The sequence below is a fragment of the Mustela nivalis genome (genome assembly GCF_964662115.1).
Source record: "Mustela nivalis genome assembly, chromosome: 12".
NCBI classification, from domain to species: Eukaryota; Metazoa; Chordata; class Mammalia; order Carnivora; family Mustelidae; genus Mustela; species Mustela nivalis.
The window spans coordinates 26,575,304-26,593,645 of record NC_139031.1 but is presented as its reverse complement, the minus strand read 5'-3'; the positions used below and the strand labels follow the sequence as shown (position 1 = coordinate 26,593,645).

The following is an 18,342-nucleotide window of genomic DNA, read 5'->3' as shown; positions in this document are numbered from 1 at the left end:
GAAATCAATAAGGACATTGGGTCATACTAAAGGAGTCCTTCAAAGGAACAGAAACTCTGAAGAATTCCCTCAAGAAAGGAGACCCGTAGAATAAATTAAAGAATCTATGCCTAATCGTGCATGGGGAAGGTGGAAAGGCAAGTTAGAAAATACAGAAGAGTGAAAGTCTACTCCAGCCCTTAACCAATGGATCCTATGAGCAGAAGGGATGTTCTGGCAATTGATAAGGTAACCGATTGAGAAATGCAGCAACAGAAGTATTTGCCTCTAGGCAAGAACAGTTAGTGTCCCAGAGCCTGGTGACACCCAGGATGAACAGAAGCTCCCTCTTCAGAACACTACCTCTCTTCCACAATCAAGGCTTGGACATCCCCTAAAACTACCCCATAAGGCTATAGTAAACAAATATGCTTAGCACACTGGACAATGGGGACTTCAAATACCTTGCCTACACACCGAAGAGTAACCAAACATTTGGGAAGAGCCCAAAAAATCTAAGGCAGCTCATTCAACAAAGAAAAGTTTACTTTTGTGTGAAACAGAATTACTAGAACAGTGGTTCGCAAAGAGTAATGGTCAGACTAACAGTTTCATCTGGAGAACTGTTAGAAATGCAAATTATCAGGCCCCACGCCAGAGCTACTGAATGAGAAATCCTGGGTAGGGCACAGATTCTGTATCTTACAAGTTCTCTTGGTGTTCCCAATGCCTGCTAAAGTTTTAGCACCACTGTACTACAGTAAAACAAAACAAAACAAAACAAAACAAAAATCAAGACCAGACTAGAAAGAGTTAACATTTTCAGAGAAAAAGGGGGGGGGGCATTGAATCAATATTTAAAAAACAACAAGATTTTACAAAATTTTTATTTTTTTCTTAATTTAAATAAAAATCAATAGAATTCATTTAACTTGGGTGCTATTACACTTATTAAATAGTGACACTAAAACACAGTTGTTTAAACAATAAATACAAGTTTTTCCCTTCTTATATCATAATCCAGGGATTAGCAAGCAGTTCAGAGCTGGTAGAAAGCTCTATAATATTCAACAAATGGCTTCCTACTTTTAGGACCTAGGTGGCTGGCCCATTTCTCATCATCTTCCAACCAGTAGAAAGGGAGAAAAAGACAAAAGAATGGCAACTCAGGCCTGGGTTGCAATGTCACAAACAACAGTAATCTCAGTGCAAAAAAAAAAACCCCCACAAAAAAACAAAAACAAACCAGCCAGCAACTCAGCTGAGATTGTCTTCTGGAGCAAGCAATAGACAGGCAGACTAGCCAGAAATTAGTCAGGGAGATCAGGAAAATGAGATAGCCATAGTGAGCCATGATAACCTCCCAAATATCCCTAGTAGCATAAAGGCTGAACACATGTGCAAGGATAAACACATATTCAGAGAGCGGAAAAGGTGTTCCCTGTTTCCGTATCCCAGGCTGCGAGGTCTTGTGCAGAAGAAACGCAAGAAGAAAACCCAGCAGAAAGTAAAAGCCAGGATATAAAGAAACTGAACTTATCTGGACTTTGAATGCATCTTTCAATATACACATGGGTCCATTAGCTAAAGTGGAAGTTTTTGTTTTTGTTTTGTTTTAAAGTGGAAGCTTTACCAGATCAAGGAATTTGAGCACATCCTCTGGTCGATCATTACCTAACCATTAGGCAATGCTAAACCAGGGGTCCTCAGGAAGGCAAATTTAGAAATAGAAAAACAACAACAACAACAAATTGACCAGAGACATCAATGACTACCTACTGTGATAGAGACAGACCCTAAAGCAGGTTTTAGCAATGGCACTGTTGATACTTTGGACAAGATAATTATCTGGTGCAGTGGGGCTAGTGTTCCTATGCTTATAGGATGTCTGGCAGCATCCTTGTTTTCTACCCATTAAAGCATGGTAGCACCCCCTGCATGTCATCATATCAAAAATGTCTCTGACAATGTAAAATGTTGCTAATAAGTACATGAAAAGATGTTCAATATCATTAGCCATCAGGGTATGCAAATCAAAACCACAATGAAATATCCCTTCACACTTACTAGGACATCTGTAATGAAAAATATAGACAGTAACAAGTGTCGATGAGGATGTGAAGATATGTGAAGATATTGAAATCCTTGTCCACTGCTGGTGGGACATAAAATGGTGCAGCTGCTTTGAAAAACAGTCTGGCAGTTCCTCAAAAAGGTTAGACATATACTTACCAAATGATCAAGCAATTACACTCCTGGACATATACCCAGAGCAATGAAAATATATGTCCACATAAAAATTCATACACAAATGTTTATGGCAGCTTTATTCCTAACAGCCAATAAGTGGAAACAGCTCAAATGTCCATCAACCGATAAATAAACAAAATTCAGTATATACATTGGCATGGATACAATAGGTATATCCAGTTGAGTATATACAATGGGATATTATTCTGTAATATAAAAGAATGAAGTATTGGTACATGTCACAACATGGAAGAGCCTTGAAAACATTATGTTATGTTTTTAAAAAGCCAAGCACAAAAGATTACATATTGTATGATTGCACGTATATGAAATATCCAAAATAGGTAAACTAACAGAGGCAGAAAGTAATTAGTGGTTTCCTAAGGCAGAAAACATTGGAGGGAAATAGGGACTGACTGCTATTGGGTCAGGATTTTTTTTTTCTGGGATGATGAGAACATTCTAAATATTGTATAACTCTGTATGTAATAAAAATCATTGAATTGTATACTTTTTAAAAAGTATATATTATATTGAAAAAAGGGTTTTAAATGGGAAAAAAACAAAAGAATTAAAATGTTTCATTGGAAAATACCTATTTAACATAAAAGACAGCAAAGGAAGAAGAGAGGACAAGAGAGACATCTGACATACAGAAAACAAATAGCAAATGGCTGATATATTCCAACCTTAACAATAATTACATTAAATATAAATGTATTAAATACTTCAATCACAAGGTAGAGATTATCAGACTAGATAAAAAGACAAAATCAAATTATATTCTGTCTATAGAGAAATATTCTAGATTAAGACTCAAATAGGTTGAAAGTAAAAGGACAGAAAAAGATAGACCATGCAAACAAAAACATAAAAGAGTTGGAGTGGCTATGTTAATATCAGAGAAAACAGACTTTGGTGTCCTTTTGCTTTCAATTACTCTGGAAAGCCCCCTAGGTGATTCTACTGTCCCAATGATTAAGGCCAAGGTATAGAGAAGACAAAGCTAACAATGCCCGAAGGTTACACACAGACCCTTAGGAATCCCTAAGAGAAAGGGAAGGAAGGATTAGGGGCATTTAGGATTCTGGTTCCTTCTACTGGGGGGAGACTGGAGATGAAAACTGCTTTTAATACCAGTGAAACAGAACTCACACTAATAAAGATTCTCTCCTTGACCAAACTCTAATCAGGCCCCTCTGAGCATTTTTTTAATTAGGCCTCAACTTTTGGGCTTCTGTGATCATGTCTGAATTGTTCAATTTTAGCAAAAGCCTGCTCAATCAGTTTAACCAGGATCCCATCCTCAATATTTAGTGAGGCTCTTATAATATATTAGAAAATTTGATCTTATAATATACTTATAATACATGGCTCCAGACAATGCCATAATCAACTCTGGTCTGCCTTCAATAAAAATTCCTGTTTAGGATGGTTTAGCCAGAATCTCCCCTTACCTGTGATGTTTTCTTAGTAATTTTCCATCCACTGACCTCTACCCTACTCCCTGGCTATAAACTTCCACTTTTCCTTGTATTTAGAGTTGAGCCCAGACTCTTTCCCTGACCAAAAAGCCCCATTGTAGTAGCCCCTCCTAAAAGTCTGCCTTACCATCTTCAGTATGTGTTGAGTAATTTTTTCTTTAACAGCACCCATGTGGGTTGTTTTGTAAGCTAGTGTGGCTTAAGGAAACACACAAAGATGCACACAGAGCAACTGGCTCATTTCTTTCATTCTTAATAATAGTATTCACTCATAATAAAAGTTATCTTACCGACTGTAATCTTTGAGCATGGTATTCTGCTGCCGAAAAATAATTTCCGGGTGTTATCAGTTTATCAGTCATGTTTGATACATATACACCAATTTTAGTCATCTGTGTGGATGTTGTATTTGTAGTCTGTTGGAGCTTTTTTCTCTGAAGAACTGTCTAAAATCAAAACATAAAAATTTAAATATCTACTATGTACACATCTAAGTGAGTAAAGAGGACATTTTTCTGTGTTCAGTTAATTTTCTGTTATTGTTTGAATTACCGTATAATTCCTTGGAAGATTTTCACTTAATTTTTTTAGGTTTTTATTTAAATTCCAGTTAGTTAACATACAGTGTAATATTAGCTTCAGATGTACAACAGAGTGACTCAACCCTTCATGCATCACAAGTGTACTCCCTAATCCCCATCACCTATCTACCCAACCCCTCACCTCCTCCCCTCTGGTAACCATCAGTTTGTTCTCCATAGTTTAGAGTCTGTTTTTTGGTTTGCCTCTCTATCTCTCTATCTCTCTTTTTTCCCCTTTGCTTGTTTGTTTTGTTTCTTAAATTTCACATATGATTGAAATCAGACAGTATTTGTCTTTCTCTGACTTATTTCACTTAGCATAATACTCTTTAGCTCCCAACCACATCATGGCAAATGAGGCAATTTTTAATTTTAGAGAGGTACACAGAACATCTGTTCATTCTGCAGTTTCAAAAACCTACACAGAAAAATAAAAATATTACCTGGGTATCCCTACAAAATACATTGTCTTTTTGGGGAATCTTTTTAGGTACAGTTTGCGTTCCAGCATTGTGATATTCTATTCCTGTTATTTTATGTCTGAATCCACCAAGAAACGGTTTGTGAAAGTCAGATTTTATAATCTCAACAGCTACCTCCTGGTACTCAGTAATGCCTAAGGGGGTAAAACCAAGATTGAATGAAAGTTCACCTACAAAGGGACTCTAAAATACTTTATCTAAAAGACATGAAATAACTAACCAGTTTGTACTCTGACAGTTATGATTTGAGAGGCATCATTTAATCCTTGTATTCTTTTGACTGGAAATAGATCTGGATCTGTAGAAAAAATTTCCACTTGTACAATATCCTGTGGCTTAACTCCATGTTGCAGGAGAGTCTCATTATTTTTAAGAATCATTCCTAAAAATGACATGAAATTAGAAGTGCTATGACAAAGAAATAACCATATAAACTCATTGTAAGGGGATGGAAAACATCAAAGGTGATTGTATGAACACATAGAGTTCAATTACTGAATAGAATATTGATGATGTCTACCCCTTCGTGTAATGTTAGTACAGAAAATGCCACAATGGGAAAAGTTAAGATGCAAGAATTCAGCATTATAAGTAAAGCTACAACTCTCACAGGATTTCTCATCAGAAATACAAATATATAATAACCATGCAACTCTATAACTATTTAAAAATAAAAACATATTCTATGAGCAAAATCATATTCTAAACATTGAGATTCTAAAAAATCACAATGTGTTACGTGTGAACATGGACATATCTAGATCAGGGAAAATTTGATTATTTTCATACCCATTCCTCTCTCCAGTACAGAAAAGCATATACTCAGAGTTCTGTCCTTCCCTTTCTGCTTCTATAATAAGGAAGTCATGTAAATAAATTCATGAAAAAGTGGAGTTAAGGCTTAGGTTTGTGCTGGGAAAAAGTATACATCACTTTATTTTTATGTTATTTTATATCTTTTTTAGTTCTATCTCCCTTCATTGGTATATCCTGTAAATTTACTCAAATTTTACCTATTTCAAGGAATACAAAACTATATATAATGTTACTGGCTGCTATTTGATAGAATCTCTTTCACTCTTCCAATGCATGGTCTTCCTAAATTACAGGTAGGAACTCGAACATACCAAAGATTTTGTGACACTCATTGTTAGAAATATATCAGATACCACCAGTCCATTTTAGCTATGTTTAAGAAAGACCCGTGAGTTTCAATTTCACACCCCAAATCCTTAACTTAAACAAGTAACATGAATATTATATGGACTTGTGATAGGTTGCCCCAGAATATATCCATGTCCTAATCCCCAGAACCTATGAATGCTAATTTATATAGCAAAGATGTCTGTAAATTTTATTAAGTTAAAAAGTTTGATGTGAGAGATTATCCTGGAATATCTATGTGGGTCCTAAATGTAATCACGAATGCCCTTAGAGAGAAAGAAAGGGAGATTTGACTACAGAGGAGAAGATGATAAAACAAAAGTAGAGAGAGATTTGAAGATGCTCTACTGCGTGCTTTAAAGAGGGAGGAAGGGGCCATGAGCCTATGAATACAGTGTACAACTCTAGAAGCTGGAAAAGACAAGGGAGCAGATTCTCCCCAGAACTTCCAGAGGGAGAGCAGCCCTGCCCACATGTTGGTTTCATCTGACTGAAACTGACCTACGATTTCTGACATCCAAGACTGTAAGAGAAATCAGGTGTTAAGTTATTAAGCTTGTGGTTAATCATTACAACACCCATAGGAAACCAATATAGATTCCCAGAGCCCTTGTCATTCCTCTAGTTTGTGGAGGAGGCTTAATCCCACCAAATTTGAACTCCAATTCTAGTACTAGAAAAAAGCACCTCTGTTAGAGAACAGCTGACATAGAATCAAGCTCTTTTATTATCACGGCTGACATAAGCCTGTTACTCAGTGTGATGACTGGCACCTACACATAAAGTTTGGTCATGAAATACAAAGAACAGAGAGTCTCAAATACCACTGGCTAGCTACTCCAGTCTCAAAGTGCTCTCTCCTCCAATTCTGAACTTCATTTTATAGAGAATGCCAAGCAAGCAGTCTCAAACTCTGTTTTTGGAGTCATACCTATATTTAAGTTCAGATTCTACCGTTCATTTGCTGTGTGAATTTGTGTAAGTTTCCCAAGCTTTAGTTTCCTTCCTTCAAAAAAAGTTAGTAATAATACCTACCTCAAAGGGTTGTTATATGGACTGAATGATAATGTGATAATGTAGGTAAAACATTCTGTAGATGGACTAGCACATAGTACATCTCAATAAATTAACCATCATGATTGTTATTACTAATAGCTATTTAGTTGTTTCCCTACCCGAGCTTTAATAGTCAGTTGTTTGAATACATGAGCATCTCAGTATTACAACACATTCATTATAATAGTTTTCTAAAAATAATTTTGAAATTGAACTGATTGTTTTCTCTGATTTGATGAGGAGGAATTTAAGAGGTATGGTTTACTCATTTTTAGTGTTTAGGATTTTCCCACATGCAGAAAAATGTTTTTATTTCCCTGGAAAGTTTTTTTGTGGCATCTTTATAAGTTAAAACAAAAACTTCAAAACTAAAATATTAGCATCTGTGCAGACATATTCTACAGAAACATTTATTTAGCTAGGCTGCTCTTGCTCTCTCTTTCACAGTTACAAAGACTATGTCCTCTCAGGACACGAGGCTACTATAAAGTGGGCTACTCAATAATGCCCATAAAAAAGAAATCAACTTGAACACCATGGGAAAGTGAGTTGACCTTAATGTATCAAGAATGACAGAGAAACCATCTTCAGTCCTTTTCTTATTCTATACATACTCATTCTTCATCAACTTCCCTCAACCTCATTGTCTCCCACTCCCCGCACAGAACCTACTTCTAGCCACTCTAAACTTCTTACAACTTCCTCCAGAGTCCCAGATTTTCTAACTTCTTTGGGATTTAGCACAAATATTACCACTTTAATTAAATGAAGCTTTCTAGACTCTGTTTCTTTCCTCTCTGTTCTCACAGTTTTCTGTGCATATCTCCATTAAGACATTTACACATTATGTGGTAACTATTGCATCATCTTTCTGACTAGTCTGTAAACAATTTCAGAATGAAGATTTTGTTTCATATCTCCTTACGTCTTCAGTTCTTACCTAAGTACTTAGAACAAGTATGTCCTCAATAAAAATGTGTTGAATGAATGCATAATCATAATATAATGTTCAAAGAGTAGATATCAATTTAACAAATCAAAGATCTTGATTATGCACGTGATAAAACTAAAGAAGGCTTGGTGGGTTTTATTAGCTTCCCAACTTACCTGAATATCTTATCTGCAGTATATTAGATGGGATCTTTAGTAGATATGAAAAATGATCCTTGAGGTATTTTACAGTGATATCTATTTTAAAAGGCATTATAATTTCCTGGCCCACAGGAAAAAGTACAACTTTTACTGTAGATAAAAAGAGAAAAGAACCATAGTCAAAAGCAAGGGTCAGCAACCTCGAGTCCACAAGCAGAGAGAGAATGATGGAGCAAGTTAACCTTAATTTCCCCCAACCCCAGCTCCAAGTTCCAATCTTTTTTCCATTCTCTGCTATGAGGATCCAGGCACATTCAGAATTACCTCCTCACTCAGAATTCCACAATAAATAGAAAATAAAACTAAACTGCTTTTCAAGAGTCCCAATATTTGATATCATACTGGTATTAATTGGTACTAATCTGGTATTGGTATCTGGTATTATATTATTCAGATATAAATAGAAGAACATCTCAGAAATGTACTGAATAGCAGAATGGGAGACCCGGAGACCTAGGGGGTGTCCTTGAAGCTGTGATGTGCATGTGCAGGCCTTGATTATATATTGATAGCATACATCCATAAGTCAGTGCATATTCATGAAGTTAGGAAAATCCAATAGAGAAATTTTCAAAGAAAAAGATATCTAAATCCATTCTTCTTCCCATAATTGATTTATGACTATGGCTGCCAAAATGTAAAATGGAAAAATCACTGTTCATTACAAATATCTAGAATAACTAATACAAATCTACTTTTCACAAAAATGGACATTACGTGGCTCACTACCCATTCTATAAAATAGGAAATCAAGACACTTACATGTTGATTATAAAGAAAAACCGTATAGAAGCTTCTTATAATGGGGTAAACTTTCTTTTTTTATATCTACAGATTTTTACATTTTAATGGAGAAGATGTAATGAGTAAGATGTAAGAAGTGAGTGACAAGTAAGAAAGAGGGTGGAGTACACACTGTAGACCAAAAAAGTTTTGTACATTTCTAAATTCCTGACATATGACGATTTTCATAAAGCTAAATGACACATTTATCAATAACCCTAGAATAGAATTTAACTAGGCATTGATAATGTTGAGGTTCTTTCGGATTGTTAAAACTTATTTTCATAGCTATCAACAAAGAAAACACTCTCACAGATGTTGAATTATCAGAAACCTAGTCTAGTTGTTTTATAGAGTCAAAATTCTATGGTTAACATATTTTAACATTTTCATGGCAGTGATTTCCTAAGCTTTGGGAAGGGGAGGTATGTGAAGGAATTCACGAACCCTAGAAAGCACAGGGCCAAGACAACTTTATTCTAATTTGCATGTGCTTATTAAAAACTACAGTATCAGGCAATCACAGAGATATCAAAAAATGGAGCCCAGGGACTGCCTGGCTGGCTCAGTCAGGAGAACATGTAATTTTGATCTCAGGGCTGCAAGTTCAAGCTGCACATTGGGCACAGAAATTACTTTAAGATACAAACGAACAGGTCTTCTTGACTGGATTGTTTTTGGGTGCTGAGTTGGTTAGTTCTTTATAGATCTTGGATACCAAGGGGACGCCTCTTACACTGTTGGTGGGAATGCAAGCTGGTACAGCCACTCTGGAAAACCGAATGGAGGCTCCTCAAGACTTTAAAACTAGAGCTACCCTATGACCCAGCAATTGCACTACTGGGTATTTACCTCAAAGATACAGATGGAGTGAAAAGAAGGGGCAACCTGCACCCCAACTTTCATAGCAGCAATGTCCACATAGCCAGACTGTGGAAGGAGCTAAGACATCCTTCAACACATGAATGGAGAAAGGAGGTGCGGTTCATACATACAATGGGATATTACTCAGCCCTCAGAAGGGATGAATGCCTACCATTTGCGTTGAAATGGATGGAACTGGGGAGTATTATGATAAGTGAAATAAGTCAAGCAAAGAAAGAAAATTATCATGTGGTTTCACTCATATGGGGTATATAAGGAAAAGCACAGAAGACCATAGCAGAAGGGAGGGAAAACTGAATAGAAAGAAAACAGAGAGGAAGACAAACCACGAGAGACTCTGGAGGCGGGAAAACAAATGGAGGGTTGCAGAAGGGAAGGGGGTGGAGGGATTGGGTAACTGGGTGATGGGTATTAAGGAGGTCTTGTGACATAATGAGCACTGTTATACACAACTAATAAGTCACTGAACACTACATCAAAAACTAATGATGTACTATATTATGGCTAACTGAACTTAATAACAAAAATAGCTTTTGAAACAAATAAACCAGAGGGAAAAGGAGCAACCAGTTAATCAGCCAAGTAGGCTGCTTCTAGGTATAACCACCTTCTTGCTGCTCCACTTTGGCTTTACCAACAATGCAGTAATAACCCCTACATGCCATGAACATTATGCCTTTAATACTAACCAATAATGCAAGAGAACAACAATTTTTCCAAAGCTAAATATAAAGTTAACCCTAAGCAGAAGTATGGAAATATGTAAAAGTAACAAGATATGAAGAATGAGCCCTGGATATGAAACGAGGAATCTGGAGTCAAGTTTCATTCCAACTCTTTCTTGATAGCTATGAACAATTAATTCCAAAGAGGCATGCAAAAGAACTACAATTATACTCAAGAATCTGTCCATTTTCCAAAGCTCCTAAACGTTTTTACTTAGGAAAAAATGGATCAATATCAACTTAAAATTTAATGGTGTTCATCTATTTTGGGAAAATAGAACAGAATAGAGTATCTTTACACTTAATTAAGAGATCAGGGGCACCTGGGTGGCTCAGTGGGTTAAAGCCTCTGCCTTCCACTCGGATCATGATCCCAGGCTCCTGGGATGGAGCCCCGCATTGGGCTCTCTGCTTGGCAGGGAGCCTGCTTCCCCCTCTCTCTCTGCCTGCCTCTCTGCCTACTTGTGATCTCTGTGTGTCAAATAAATAAATAAAATCTTTTTTAAAAAATTAAAATAAAAAAAATTTTAAAAAGAGATCAAGTGCTAGTAGCTACAGAAGTTTGGTGGATAAAGGAAAGTGAAAGTAATGTAATAGCAAATATAAAACAAATCTTCAAGTAAAACAAATTTGAAAAAGCAGCCATTCTTCAAAATGAGGAAAAGAAATTCCTATCTTCCCTATGTAATACCTGTTGCTAAAGGATTTTTGACTGATGCTTTCAGAGATTCCTTTATAGCCTTTATCTTATCCAGAAAAGCCAGAGATCCAGGCTTTGAATTCTGTTTGGCTGGCTGCATTACATTATCATATTTAGTTAGATAGTGCTCTGTAGAACTTTCTGGAGAATATAAAACTTGTTTGGGCAACAAAGCTTCTTCCATGAGTTGTTCTTCATCTTCTGGTTCCACGTTTGATAAACCCTGCTGAATTTCCTCCTTAGCATGTGTTGTATAGCCCTCACTGGATGGTTCAACTTCAGATTCATTATCTTCTGCTTGATCTGACTCTGGAAACTCTTCAGAGGGAAGTGGAATACTGATAATCCCAGAAGCATCTTTATTTTCTTCTGATGCATTCACAACATTCTCAGCATCAAATTCTTCTTCCTGATCAGACATTTTCCTGAACCAAGAAAAATAAATATATTTACTACACATAAAAATTTCTACACCAGATATCAAATTCATTGGTGGTATACAGCAGTGTTTATAATACACTGTAATGCTCCTTGTTATTTTGTTTTAACATACTGATTATTTTAGTAATGGCATCAAGTAAAATTATTGGTGGAATTTTTAATAAAAACACCACAGAAAGTAAAAATTAAACCAAAAGAGAACCTCAAAATACAATCAATTTGAGAAAAATCTACTGTCAAGAATATACTGAAAAATAGGGGCACCTGAATGGCTCAGTTGGTTGGGGGGTCTGCCTTCAGCTCAGGTCATGATCCCGGAGTCCTGGGATCGAGCCTATCTTGGGCTCCCTCTTCGGCTGGGAGTCTGCTTCTCCCTCTGCCTGCTGCTCCCCGTGCTTATGCACACACTCACTCTCACTCTCATTCCATCTCAAATAAATAAATAAAATCTTAAAAAGAAAAAAAAAATACTGAAAAATATTTTAAAATATACTGTCGCCTCTTCCTTATTAAAAAGAACAATGCCTTATGAAAGGACTTATTTGAATAGCTTGTTGTTTTTTTCCTGAACACAAACTAACAAAGGATTTATGCTTCTGGGATTACAACTGATTAGAAGCTCCAAGGAATCCACCAGCTCCACAGCAACCATACCCTGGATAGTACCACTCTCTGTAGTAGTTTTGGTCTCACAAACTGTAAGCAAGTCTCCAAGGACCTTTGTTCCCCAAAACAAACAGATCAACAAACAAATGTGGGTTGAACTTGGAGCTGATTAGGGCATGAGTTACAGCAACCAAGAGCTTTGGCTTGGGAGACCATAGGACAGCATCCAGGACATGGGCCAGAGTGGGCTAGGGCGGCCGACGGCCAGGCTTCAGGGGCGGGAGCTGAATCAGAGCAGTGAGGAGCCCGTCTGCAGGTCGGATACCTATAGAAGCCAGCAGCCAGGAAGGGAGGATAGAAGTGGCATTGAGGCATATTTCTGTAACAACAGCAGGGGCAGATTAAAATTCAGAACAGTAGTGAGGTGAAAAAGCTGTGTCTGGGGCTAACAAATTCAGCACAGATCCTTACAGAGAAAAAAAAAAAAAAAAACCTTAATCACTGAAGTTGTCTGGCTGCTAGATGACAAATTTCCAAAAATATGGAATATCTGGAATAAAAATATGTATGTGTTGAATTAAATGAATATAGCGTTAGAGTTGAAGAGAGAATTAGTAAACTAGAAGATAAAGAAAAGGATTTTATATAGAATGCCCCAAAGAGATAAGGATATGAAAAGTATGAGAGATTAAGGACCATGCAGAAGAGAAAAAGTCTAGCATATTTTACTGCTAAGTGTATCTTCACTTAAGCGGAGAATGCTTTTGTATTTTCAAAATAAAAAATAACAACCGAGACTATATGTGGCCTGAGAAGCCCTTTCCAGAAAAAGTCTGTCAGTCCCTGATCTAATATATGCCAAATTGGAATCCCAGAGAAAACAAAAGAAGAGAGAAAATATTTTTAAAGGTGATGGCTGAGAATTTTACAAAACTGATGAGAAATATGGATCCAAACAGCCAAGAGACATAACATAAATATATGCCCAATGGGATAAGTAAAAATAATCAAAAGCCACACACATTACAGAGTAACAAAAAGAAGATATGGAAAGCATATAGGGATAAAGGATATATCATCTACTGCTTTGAATAATATTAATTTACTAACATTAATACAAAGAAAAGTAAAATCACTGCTGATTTCTCATCAGAAGTGTAGAAGCCAATGTAACAACAGCCTAATTAAAAGAAGATAACTATCAACCTAGAATTATACACCTAGCAAATTTCTCTTTCAAGAAAAAAAATAGAAATATTTACAGATAAGTTATACCACGATATCTGCTCTAAAGAAAGTTCTAAGGGATACACTTAAAGAGGAAAATGGGCTCAAAAGATGTTCAAAGTGCAAAAGGAAAAGTGAACAAATAAATTACAAACATATGGGTAAACACAAATACTGTCAACACAAAATAACAGTAGAAAATTGAAATCTTAGACAATAAGAATATATAATTGGGAAGGGAAAGATGAGAATGAACGGTTCTCAAATTCTTATACTGTTCACACAATTGAGGGCTATGATATTCTGAACCCCAGACTTTGTGAAATTAAATATACATACCTGAATTTCAAGTACAACAACAACAACAACAACAACAAAAAAGAAAGCTTTACACTTCCAAAATAATAAAGAAAAAAAGTGAAATGTGAAAAAACAAATAAAAACTCAAATTTTTAAAATTTCAAGAAACCTCTTAAGGTTCTCACCTACAAAAAAATTTTCCTTTTGGCTATTTTCTCCTATAATAGGACTTAACGGCCTGATTAAAGAAAGACTATCATAAAGAAGCCCTGACTCCTGGCAACCTACTCCTCCCACCCCTTTGGAGAGGCTGAGGTCATGCTTTTGTTTCTATCTGGTGGATCATCCTTCCAGCAAAATAGCCAAGATGTCATCTTCTAAAACAGAAACAAAATCAAGAATGTCTGCTCTTCAAAAAAAAAACATAACTAGAAAACTAAAGGGACAAACCATAGCCTGAGAGAGAATTTTCTGCAAAGCTTCTATCTGATCAAGGACCTGTAACCAGAATATATAGAGAACTCTCACAATTCAATAAGAAAAGAGTAACAGTTTAAAAGTGAGTAAAATAGTTCAACAGGCAAGTCAACAAGAGTACATACAGAAAGCAAAGAGATGGGGACAGGACTGGAGTGGCACAAGTGTGATGTAGCACCTGCACTGAGCCACACTTGCAAGTGCACCTGAAGATAAATCCCTCCTCAAATTTGGGGCCTAGCTGTCTCAGTGGCCTCAGTCTAGCCCTGGTCCCGAGAACAAGCACATGAAAATATGCTCAATGTCATTAGTTATTAAAGAAATGCAACTTCGTGTGTATATATATATATATGTGTGTGTGTGTGTGTGTATGTGTGTATATATATGTGTGTGTATATATATATGTGTGTGTGTGTGTGTGTGTATATATATATATATTTTTTTTTTAGTCCAACAATGTCAAGTGCTGGTGAGTATGAAGACAAGTAGAACTTATAGCTTGATGGTGGAAACAAAAATTGGTACATTTGAAATAACTTATTTTTCTTATAAAATTAAACATAGATGTATCATATGACCCAGCAATCTATGTTCTTTACCCAGATAGAATGAAAAACTACATTCATACCAAATTTGCAGACACAAGTTTATAAAGCCTTTATTCTTTTTTTTTTTTTTTTAAGATATTGTGTATTTATATGCCAGAGAGAGCGTGAGCACAAGCAGGAGGAATGTCAGGCAGAGGGAGAAGCAGGCTCCCCGTTGAGCAGGGAGCTCGATGCGGGACTTGATCCCAAGACCCTGAGATCATGACCTGAGCTGAAGGCAGATGTTTAACCAACTGAACCACCCAGGCATCCATAAAGCCTTTATTCTTAATCACCCAACACCGGAAACAACACAAGTGTTCCTCTGTTGAGGCATGGATCCTCATACTATGAGTCACAAAATGGACTACTACTCATCAAAAAAAAAAGGGATAAACTATTGATACAACATGGATGAATCTCAAATGCATTATGCTAAGCCAATTCTAAAAGCTACATACTGTATAATTCAATTAAGTGAAAAAGCAAAGCTGATGGTTCACAACCTCTTGAGTTCCATGGTGGGTAAAAGCTAATACCGAGCCCAAAACATGGACTCCAAGAAGAAACTAAAGAGGCAGTACTCCAGATTTGCAGGTGGCAAATTTAATAAGCGAGGGAACTTACACAATAAGCTTATCTTTGGCAGCTGCAAAACAGTAGATCTCTGGACCCACTAGCCAGAATCTTAAAGAGTTTATCTATAGAGGCCTTTATTGGGTTCAGTCAGGTATCCAGTCCAGATGGTCTCAATTACATAGTACTCTCTGGGTCCTTAAAGCAGCTTCTAGAAAGAGACCTTGGGTGGGAGGCCCATTCCAAGGACAGGGGAGGAGCCTGTGATTGCCTCAGTTCAGTTCACTGGTCAGCCAGCAATCACACCTTCATGACTGCCTCCAAAGAAAACACATGCCAGTACCTACCACGTTACGGGTACAACTACATATTTATATAGGGACAGAACAACTGTGGAAGACAAAGGGCAGAGGGGAGGACATGGGTGTAAAACAGAATTTCACTGTTCATTCTTTGTACTGTTGGAACTTTCTATCTTGTACATTTGCCTATTCAAATGTAAATGTTTTAATCTTAAAAAAAAACTGTTCAGAAAGAAAAAAACAAGTCCCTATTATGATTGCATACAAAAATGTCCCTCTTGATCATAGGGGAAGGGAGGGAAAAATGAAACAAGATGAAACCAGAAGAGACAAACCATAGGAGACTCTCAATCTCCGGAAAGAAATTTAGGGTTGCTGGAGGTGGGGGGGTGGAGAGATGGGGTGGTTGGGGGTTGGGACATTGCGGGGGGCATGTGCTGTGGCAGGAAAAAAAAAAAAAAGTCCCTCTGTCACCGACAAGCATGATTTCACTGATGTATCTAGAATGTTAGTGTAACCGGTAAGGCAAGGCTCCAGTTTTGCCTTCTACCAAATACACCTGTTGAATTTTTAAGTTTTTAGGAGGCACGGCAAAGACCATGGGAGGGGAGGAGAGCGCCAAGGAGGAAAGCCTGAAAGCCCTCTATTGGCTCGCCTGGAAACGTCGCCATGGATGCCTACACGTCTTCCAGTGTCAGATCTCGGTTACACTCACGTCTTGCTTTACTGTCACTTAAGATAAGCACTCCGGGTGGGAGATGCTTCCGAACCCCAAATAGGAGATCCAGAGCCAGGAAAGGAACCAAGAAAAACGGCATGTTTTGCACGATTTTTGAAGTAGAGGTGGAACACTGTCCAGCGGCCACGCAGTCCGCAGAGCCAAGGCGGGACCAGCGCCCCGCACAAAGTTCTGGGAGTCCCGCGCCGTCGTCACCAGTCCAAGGCCGGTCTGAGGGTCGGGGGGGCCGGGAGAGGGCAGCCCAAACCTGTCCTCCTACCTGACTGAGAAACGCAGCTACTCGGGTCGCAGAGGTTTCTCAAGAACCGCTCCGAGGAAGCAGCGTCCACACACGCCGCATTCTCTGTTGCCTGCCATATCCTAGCAACCGCCCCACCACTGCCCCCTCCCGCCGGACTCCGATCCCGCGAGAAGAGGCGGTGCTCGCGTGGGAAGAAACGCCGGGGAGGGGAGGGCGGGGCCGGGGTTTGGCGTGGGGCGGAGCCGTGAGACAGAGGGAGGGGCGGGAGGAAGAAGGCGGCGGGGAGGGCTGTCGCGTGCAGGTTACTTAGATCCCAAAGTGAATGGTACGCTACTTTCCAAACTTCTCTTGCACCTGCGAAAGGGCGCAGTTCTCCGAACCAAACGCTGACGGCAATTTGGCTTACAGATACAAAACATCGGATTTTGGCGAAAATGTAAATATCAAATAAGATCTTGACGTAAAGGAACACAGTTGTACACAGTAGGTGCCTACTTGCATTTATTAAAATTAGAACTTGGTTCTAAGTTTTTTGGCAGTCAAAGAAAAAAACGGAGACAGGAGCTATTCCCTCTTTTAAAGTCAGGAGAAGCAAAACTTTTGTTAATCATCTAATTGTAAAGGTTTTTTTTATCACTATAAATTCTTTAAGGTTTTTAAAGAAGCACATGTTATTGGGGAAAAGGATCAATTATGTTCCTATTGCAAATGTAGTGATAACTATCATGTGGCTTCATAATAATAGCTAATACTATTTGTTACTAAGCACTTCACATATATTTCTAATTTAACTCTTACAAGGATTTTATTGATTAACCTCACTTTACCAATGAGGAAACTATGGCTCAGAGAGGTTTTGTAGGAGAGCCAGGATTAAACCCAGTCTGATCCCAGAGCCTCCATCCTAAACCACTATTTTATGCTGTTTGCTTTAACACCCTTTGATATTTAAGAGCATGTAAGATTAAGTGATTAGTTTTTGTTGTCTGTAGTACAAATCCATTCTTCCGCCCTGATGTTCAGTGCCTTCAATCCTTTATAGCATTCTGCTGAAACTGCATTCTCATCTCCTCAATAACTTCCTAATGTCCAATTTCATTTTTCCCCAATGTCTTCATTCCATTTTATGACAGATTTGTTACCAGAACAATATAAAATATGCATTACATTCTCAAATATAACAGGCTTTAATAATGGTTTTAAGTAAGAGCAAATGTGTTTAAATCACTTCATGAAGCCACCATGCGTAAAGAGCAAAGACGGGGGAAGCATTCATATAACTGCTCGGGTTAGTTCTTCATGGGTAAACCAGGTAAATCATAATGTATCTTTTATTAGTAATAAGAATTCCACTGGTTTTAAAGACTCTCCTTTCTTGGTCTCTTTAAAATGTATTGTTTGTTGTCCTCAATGTTAGGGACAGTATGAAAAAACTGGGTTTAAGCATACAGGCAGGAGATGGACGAAGAAAACCTGGTGGTAGAGAACTTTAAGTACTTCACAGTGTTAAGTGTGACTTGATAACCACTGTATGTTCCTATTTTATTTACGGTTGGCTGTGGAGATGATCTTATACAACTCAGTCTTACTATATGGGCCTAAATT

The 18,342-nt window shown here is 37.6% G+C and overlaps 1 protein-coding gene across 4 annotated transcripts in view; it reads right to left on the bottom strand.

Moving 5' to 3' along the window:
• The window catches only part of IQUB (IQ motif and ubiquitin domain containing), a 91,720-nt gene extending 74,847 nt beyond the window's left edge, over window positions 1-16,873 (bottom strand). For all 4 annotated transcript variants that reach the window (XM_082692242.1, XM_082692243.1, XM_082692241.1 and 1 more), the window contains exons 1-6: window positions 16,756-16,873; window positions 11,233-11,666; window positions 8,104-8,238; window positions 4,997-5,158; window positions 4,738-4,910; window positions 4,004-4,159 (exon numbers count right to left, since the gene is read on the bottom strand). In XM_082692242.1, coding sequence (XP_082548368.1) covers window positions 4,004-4,159; window positions 4,738-4,910; window positions 4,997-5,158; window positions 8,104-8,238; window positions 11,233-11,662 — 1,056 coding nt within the window. In that variant the 5' untranslated portion in view covers window positions 11,663-11,666; window positions 16,756-16,873. The remainder of the gene's footprint in view (window positions 1-4,003; window positions 4,160-4,737; window positions 4,911-4,996; window positions 5,159-8,103; window positions 8,239-11,232; window positions 11,667-16,755) is intronic.
• Window positions 16,874-18,342: the final 1,469 nt, after the last annotated feature.